The sequence below is a fragment of the Nothobranchius furzeri genome, chromosome 5 (assembly GCF_043380555.1).
Source record: "Nothobranchius furzeri strain GRZ-AD chromosome 5, NfurGRZ-RIMD1, whole genome shotgun sequence".
NCBI lineage: Eukaryota > Metazoa > Chordata > Actinopteri > Cyprinodontiformes > Nothobranchiidae > Nothobranchius > Nothobranchius furzeri.
The window spans coordinates 76,523,552-76,531,210 of record NC_091745.1 but is presented as its reverse complement, the minus strand read 5'-3'; the positions used below and the strand labels follow the sequence as shown (position 1 = coordinate 76,531,210).

The 7,659-nt window shown below is 47.4% G+C and overlaps 1 protein-coding gene across 1 annotated transcript; it reads right to left on the bottom strand.

Annotated features, from left to right (window-relative positions):
- Window positions 1-1,129: 1,129 nt before the first annotated feature.
- Window positions 1,130-7,466, bottom strand: sphk2 (sphingosine kinase 2). The gene is made up of 7 exons (XM_015950595.3): window positions 6,827-7,466; window positions 4,937-5,086; window positions 4,770-4,864; window positions 4,568-4,683; window positions 3,233-3,439; window positions 1,581-3,156; window positions 1,130-1,495 (listed from the first exon to the last, which is right to left on the bottom strand). The coding sequence occupies exons 1-7, from the start codon at window positions 7,272-7,274 to the stop codon at window positions 1,433-1,435; spliced, it is 2,655 nt and encodes an 884-aa protein (XP_015806081.3). The 5' UTR covers window positions 7,275-7,466; the 3' UTR covers window positions 1,130-1,432.
- Window positions 7,467-7,659: the final 193 nt, after the last annotated feature.

The window sequence follows — 7,659 nt, the reverse complement described above, 5'->3', positions numbered from 1 at the left end:
TATCATATCTGATTGAATGCTACTTTTGGAAGTATTACTGTTCTCAACAGGCTTCAGTGTGAGTTCAGCGGGCTGGCTTTGCAGCTGATTAATCACAGTGCAAGTTGTTCGTTTGTCTTCCATCTTAGTTAAAGCCGATCTAAGAAAACAGCGCTGCCTTATTTTAGTCTTGTCGTTTTTAAAAATGTATTATGTCTGTCTGTAAACTCTAACTTTCTACATTTGTGTTCAAATTACAGCAATAAATAAAAGCAATAATTTATTTCTTCACTAAAACAATGCTAGTGCATCCAGTTTATCAATCAAACCCTCTCTTAATAACATTCCTCTGATTTTAGTACTTATCTATTAGTATGCATCTTTCTGTGATGCTTTAATGTCAGTTTTTGTGCACCACCTTCTACACAATTGGGGCTTATTAATGTTTGGACGTGACGCCGAAAGGCTAAAAGGCAGCTAATCACATCTGATTTACTCTCTTTCATTCAAACAAAAGTAGCAGAGAGAAAGCAGCTCGCTTTGTTCGGGCATTATTTTATGGTCAATAAGATGCAAAGACCAGCATCACCGACATCTTCAGCAGCGTGCATCCACTGGCTAAACAAGCAGGCAGAATGCAAATATGTCAGTAATGGCTAACATTCGATCGTGAATGGTTTGTTTTTGCTTCTCCACGCTGATTCAGTTGCATCAAAATACTTCCTCCACCTGGTAAACAGGTGCAGGAAAATAACAGCTGGAGCTCAGAAAAAGTGTAAAACTACAGAAACAGTTCTGCTTTCATGTATCTGGTGTGATCTCGTATTAGGACGGAGCTCAAGAACGATTTAGTTTCCTTACATAACAAAGAACGGGCAAAGGTACTGCTGTACTGTACGATGTCAGGTAAGGCATTCCTTTGAGGGACTGGAGGTTTCTTCTGAAGCAGGAGAAGGGAGGAGGCAGGGCTTCAGGTAAGAGATGGAGGACGACTCGTGTTTAAGAACATCTTTCTTAGATTTTAATCTGATTTCTTGTCTTAATGTAAGGCAAAAAAAATCAGCGCTTGTTTGCATGCATACTACACACACACACATGCACTATCTGCACAACTAAAGCCGAATCATTCGACTGCTCTTCCCTCTCATCATCCAAGGCTGTGCATTTGTCATGCTTCTCGAGGTACGCCGGGCGTGCTCCAACATCTGTGCAACCAGGTGCATTTTTCTTCCATTTTCAGGTTTCCTAAAATCACTGCGGCCGCTCGCTAACGCTGCGTGGCTCGGTACGTTATCCCTTCTTTAAAATTCCCCACAAAAAAAACAGGTTCCTGTAATTAAGGCTAATTTAAGTGCCTTCGACATTCCCGCCTCTCTCATAGAGTACAGTTGGCAACATAGATAAAATAATTCAGTAGAGTTCTGATATGTCAGTCAAGTCAACCAATCCCTGATTAAAGTCTGGTCACCTTTACTCCAGAGTCTCCAACGATGAGGCGAGCCATGGAAGGATGAACCTGTGAAACAAGCAGGAATCAAGTCAGAGTGACAAATTACAACTCTGATTCTTAGGTAAACAGCAAAGCCTGGATTATAGCACACCTGCGCTTGGAGCGGCCCATATGGCACAAGTTCGCCATCCACGGTGAGCGTTCCCCGTGTAGAAAGAGGCTGCAACCTGAAGGCCTTGCAGGTGACGTGGCTCACGTACGGCGAGCTGACGGAGTGGTGGGTTCCTCTCTCCATGGCGAAGAACAGTCTGAGCAGCGTGGCTCTGGAGATGCCCGCCCGCACAAAGGTCAGGTGGATCAGGCCATCGTCAAACCTAGCCTGGGGTGCGGCATGGAGGTCAGCCCCAAGGTGAGACTGGTAAAGGGCCAAGACCAGGACGAAGTCCCCTTCGATGGTGACCCAGTCTCTAGTGGGAATGGGTTGATCCAGAGGGGGTAACAAGTCATCCCCGAGTTGATCAAAAGGCAGCGAGACGAATGGACGGTTCTTGAAAGGTCCAGCTGGTTCCGCAATGTCAAAGTTAAAAGATGAGGACGGTGTGCGTAAAGCGGGGGAGGTAAGGTTGGAGTTTGGGGTGTTGGGGCGGGGGGCGAGGTAGGATGACGAGTGCGGGGAGGCACAAGAAGGGGAAGAGGGTGGCGTGGGAGACAAAGAGAGGGAGGGGAGTTTAGGGGGGAGGGAGTTGGAGTTGGAGTGCTGGAGGAGGGAAAGGGGCCTCGGACGAGAGGCGTTCTGGTTTAGGTCCAGGCCCTTCTGCTTGTAAGAGAAGGGAGAATGACGAAAGGGGGAGGAGATGGTGAGAGACCGCTCACGGGCCACATCCAGAGGGAAGTAGGTTTCATTCAGATCCGTGTCCTCCACCCCGTACGAGGAGCTGGAGTTGGAGTCTGCCTCCTGACTGAGCGGCGGACTCAGAAGGGCGTCGGCTATCTGACTTGAAGGAGCAGAGTTTTTTCTCACCACCTGTCGGGTTTCCGGAAGGCGGTCCTGGTAACCTCCCCGCTCTTCGTCTGCCTCCTGCCCCATGTCCACTCCATCTCTCTCCCCCAGCTCCTTTGCATCCAACACCCCGCCCCCCTCTACAGAATCCCTACTGCCCTCCCCGTCCCTCCCCCTATCATCCTCATCCATCTCACAAGAGTCTTGCTCAGTTGTTTCCTCGTCCTCCCTTTCATCCTGGATCCCCTCCAATCTCTCCTCCCTTCCCATGTTGCACACATCCCTCTCGTTTGACTCAGAACATGTCCCCGACTTGTCCTCTTCTGCCTCCATCTCCCTCTCTCTGTCTTCTGCCAGGCTGCTGGCCCTCACCACGCCGGTTCCTCCTCCCCTGGCCCTCTCTCTTCTTCTCTCCCTCTCTCTCTGTCTCTCGTCCCTCTCCCTCTGTCTCTCCTCCCTTTCCCTCTCCCCGTCGCCCTTCCGCAGGCTCCTCTGCTCGTTAATGCCCATGTCAGAGCAGGTGCGATGAATCGGCATTTTGCAGAAGCCCTCTAGGCCTTCGGTGATGCTGCGGGAAAGGGGTCTCTTTGGTGGGGGGGGCGTGCCATTCGACGATTTAGTGACATCCGACGGAGGCAGAAAGGACAGGCGGCCCTTGTAGGATCGAAGTGACGCTATTCGCACTAAAGTGCCCAAGGTGAAGCGAGCTGATCCCAGACCACGGTACCTGAAACAGAATCCATGTTGTGTAACGTGAACAAGTAATCCAGCTGATGAGGTGTGGATGGTTGTGAAACACACACCTCTCACTCTCTATGTCTACGTCAGACACAAAGCCCCAGGCCACTGACAGAAAGGAAAACAGCCTCCTGGGTGCTGCAGCGTGGCTGCTGTTGTTGGCCAGAGCAGGGCTTGTTGTCACAGAAACCAGGTCCATGGGCCGGACGCCGCCTCGGCACAGCAGAAAGCAGCAGTTTAAAAGGAGGGGCTCTCGAAGGCACATGTCATACCTGAGAAAGAACAAAAATGCTGACAATACAAGACGACCGTAGCGTTATGGTCGGCGAGCTGGCCATGACCGCCCATTCTCTGATTGGCTGATCTAAAGCCTGGTTTATGCTTCTCCGTCAACTCCGCAAGGGACAGACATGCACGGATTGACGGAAGCGTTTTGCTCTCATACTTCTCCGTCTCCTGGAGAGTGTTGCAAAGCAATTTCCCGGCAGGACAGCAGAGGGCGTAGCGCTGCTCTGTGGTATCCTGTCATGTATCGGTCCAAGATCGTGTGTTTATATTGTGTTTTTTGTATATAAGAGACTTTTAACACGGACATATTTGTCTCTCATTCTCCCACCTCTTCATGCGCTCCCCACCTCTAAACCCACGTTTCCTGTCATTTCCGTCCACAAATAAAACGCTTGCTGCGCATCTTTTCACTCCTCCAGTCACGAGAGGATGAAACGTTCATATTTTTAGTTTTATCGCGAGGTTTTCTTGAAGCTGCTCAGTGTCTGCCGCTAGTTATCCTCGGCTCTCTTTGCAATGGCGGCGCTGTAAACAACAGCGGCGTCCTGACCAATCTCAAGCTTGCGTAATCCGTCTCGTTTGACGGATGTTTAAAAAAGTGGGCTCGACTCCGTACGTACTTGCGTGCCTGCCGGAGCCCTACGCAAGGACGGATAATGGCGTTGCGTGTCTCCGCACCGACGCAGACGGAGAAGCATAAATCAGGCTTTAGCCAAGAAGCTCTGATTTCTGAGAAGAGCTTGGAGTTGAGCTCCTGCTCCTCCAGCAGCAGCACTCTCTTGCACGTGAGAAATGGGTTCATGCTCAAGTCCCTGTTTGTGACATCACAAATGTGCACATTTTCAAACAGCTTGTTTTAGGCAAATCAATGTGTTTTTCATGTTTAGAGTGATTACAGAGGCAGACACACCTACGTGCCAGCACAAAGGATGCAAAAGGCGATTTTTGCAAAGTATCTCACTAGCGAGGCAGCAGGTAACGCTCAGAGCAGAAGAGTTTCAGCCACCTGTACACCAGCAGCTAGGCGCCTCAATTAACCAGCATTAAACAGTTAATGATGCTTCACTCGTCATTCGCTCAGCAGGTTACATTCAGACTAGAGTCGTGCTCACCCTGCGTAGTGGTTGATGGAGCCAGCCAGTGCATTTCCAGAGCCGCAGGGCAAAATGCCGACAGGTGTCTTTATTGCTTGTTCCCAGTCTGGGCGCTCCATCAGCCCATTGATTACCTAAAGAACCACATAAATCTCTTAGAAGCTCTCATCACTGGACCAAATCAAACCTCATCATACCCCAAAACGTCACAGCGCATCACCTCATGCAGCAACCCATCTCCAGAGACGATGATGATGCCGTCCCACTCCAGGAGAGGGATGTCTCTGATGAGCTCCCTGGCGTGATTCTGGCGTTCTAAAACCAGGTGAATGAAGTTAAAGTCTGATGCATTCACACCATCACAAGGCTGTCGGGGCAAGCCGTCACCTGTCTGTATGAGGTTGTAGCTGATGTTGGCCTCTCTAATCATGGGCAGGATGTGGGTCTGACACCACTGCATTGCTTGGCCCCTCCCACTGAACGGATTGACCAATAACAGTAGTCGCCTGGAACGAGGTAGGAGACTTCTTGAAAATTCTGCAAGACAAAGACACCGCAGCACCAATGAGAGCTTATTCATAAAAACGTCGTCAGTTCAACTCCAGAGGAGGCCGACTGGGACATGAGCTAAGCTATCATCGTTAAGCTTTATTAGCGGTTACCCAACTCCGGACTTTGAGTTCATTTGATTAATTCGGCCTTTTTCAGCTCAGAGAATTATATGTTTACTTAGGTTTCTGCTGAGTCGCCTCTTTTCCAACATAGTTTCTCTTCTACCAAAGAACTGCTTAAACCAACCCTTGTTTTTCATGTTAGGACCAACAATAATTAACAACTAAATAATCAATGTAGTCAAATAAACAGTCCGTGCACCGAAATGCACACTCCAGCAGCTCTTTCCTTTCTGTGGAAATATTTGACACTCTCAATGGTAATGACCGTGTGTGTGGGACAGGGTATCTGCAGGTTTAAGGGAGCTAAATTTAAGACTTTTTAAGACCTTTTTATGGCCACTTTGACCAAATCAAGCAATTTTTTAAAATTAAATTTAAGCTATAATTTCCAGCTATTGCCTGGAACCGGTGCTAACCACGTCACAAACGTGGGATTCATCCAGTTACCATTAAACTTCCCCACGGCACAAGCTCCCACTAGAGCTTAACCATCTAATGTGCTCATCTAAAAATAGCCCCCTTTCACAACCAACTGAATGTGTACGGTTCCGCTTTTGCCAAAATCGTACACAAAAAACGCTGAACACCAACTAGAAATTCACGAAAATTTTATGGGAATAAAAGAATCTTGTTTATTGGGTCTTTGGTAATTTAAGACCTTTGGGAACTATTTAAGGATCAACTTCCATACTATTGAGGTTCTTTTTTTAAATGTTTTTCTAATTTTTATTCTCCCTGTGTCTTATTGATTTTTAGCTGTCAGCTTTTGGGAATTTTGTTGTATTTCCTTTTTATCTTTTATCTGTGTTCGACATGTTTGTATACCGCCGGTTTGATTAATTAACATTTTTAGTGTACAGCGCCTTGTTTGGTTGTAATGCCTTGTGAATGCGCTTTATAAATAAAATTGGATTGGATTGGATTATTTGTCATTTTTAAGGATTTTTAAGGTCTTAAATTTGGAAAAGCAAATTTAAGACGTTTTAAGGACCCGCGGATACCCTGGTGGGAAATATAAGAGAAAGGATAAAAGAAGTTTAGCTAAATAAACTCAAGAGGAAATTTTTGTTCTTCTACCTCCCTCACCAAGAAGCAATGAAAACGTTCAACTTTTGCATTTTCTGATATGGGGCAGTAAGGGCTTCAGTTTAATGTAAATTAATAATAATATTAAACTAATGGTGATGCGATGTAGGGACTTTAGAAATGCTCTACCAATTGGTTGCGCAGGCAGGCAAAGGGTTAAAACGTGTTCTGCGTGGATGTCAAACCCTATTTTGGAACCATTTGTTCCCTCCGAGACAAAATGTGTGTGTTCCTGTACACACAGGAAGGTCTAGGATCACGGTGACATTAAGCCAACATTAGTAATCTACAAAGGAGGTGAAAATCAAAACACAATGAGGCCATGTGTTGTGGAGCTTTAAATGGATTCCTGGGGGCAAACAAACAGGTCAGATCAAGTTCATAAATAAATCAGGTTGTTTACATTTCAGAAATGAGCTGAGAATATTTTACAGTGCTTCACTGACGTGACAAGTAATAAATTATACATTCACCATCTCACCTGGACAAATAGATGTCAGGTAGAAGAGAGACTCACCTGTGTTAGCAGTGACGCTCACATCTCTGAGTAAACACTGCACAGCAGCTGACCACCTCTCAGCTTCCAGCCTGCTTTCAGCCAGAAAGGCCCTCACCTGCCTGCGTCTGGACACCCCCTTTCGTCGTTTTCCTGGCGGGTACCAGTACAGAACTAAGAGGGGCGGCGCAGGCAAACGGGGGCAGCTGCACCCAAGTAGTTCTGATATAGGCAGCAAGAGACGGGCTTCCTTTCCCGGTCGTGGCGACAGGCGCTGGATGTGTATGTGGGAGTGGGTGAGGGTCAAGGCATAGTTGGACGCTGGAGCTGAGGAGCCAGCAGGGGAGAGCCCCCCAGGGCTGCTCGGGCGGCTGTTATTGTTGCCGTTGCTGCCGGATCCCCAACTGGCAAACTGGCCATGAAGGAGGGCCTCTTCTGGAGACGGTGGCAACGGTTCTGGGGATCGCATCCTCTCCGTTCAAAACAAGCTTGATCAGTCGGACAGTAGAAATGGTTCAGGTCCAAAACCTGCAGAGCGGCTTCTGCCAGATCTTCAAGACTTTCAGGGAAAATCAAATAGCGTCTGAAAACTTCTAAATCATTCTTCAGGTAATGTGAGGAAAAAAAAAAAAGAACAAAAACTTCTCATCCAGTGTGTCCGTTACAGATCAGGTCTTCATACGAAAAGGAAAACAAACTTCCAGCAGTCGCTTCTTTAGAGTAAATTTTCCAGTGAACATGGGAGCTGCATGACAAGCCCGTCCTATCACAGCGTGATAGCAACAGCTGTCGGCTCCTGCTGGTTTAGAAGCAAACAGGCAACGCTCCAACACAACAGGTAAAGAAAATCAGTC

Bases quoted from the DNA above. Each gene is read 5' to 3' on its own strand.
- sphk2 (XM_015950595.3), bottom strand. From the start codon at position 7,274: ATGCGATCCCCAGAACCGTTGCCACCGTCTCCAGAAGAGGCCCTCCTT. The intron at 4,865-4,936 runs GTGACGGCTTGC...ACCTGGTTTTAG, and splicing joins CTACAACCTCATACAGACAG to AACGCCAGAATCACGCCAGG. The intron at 3,440-4,567 runs GTGAGCACGACT...GTTCTTTCTCAG, and splicing joins TCCATCAACCACTACGCAGG to GTATGACATGTGCCTTCGAG.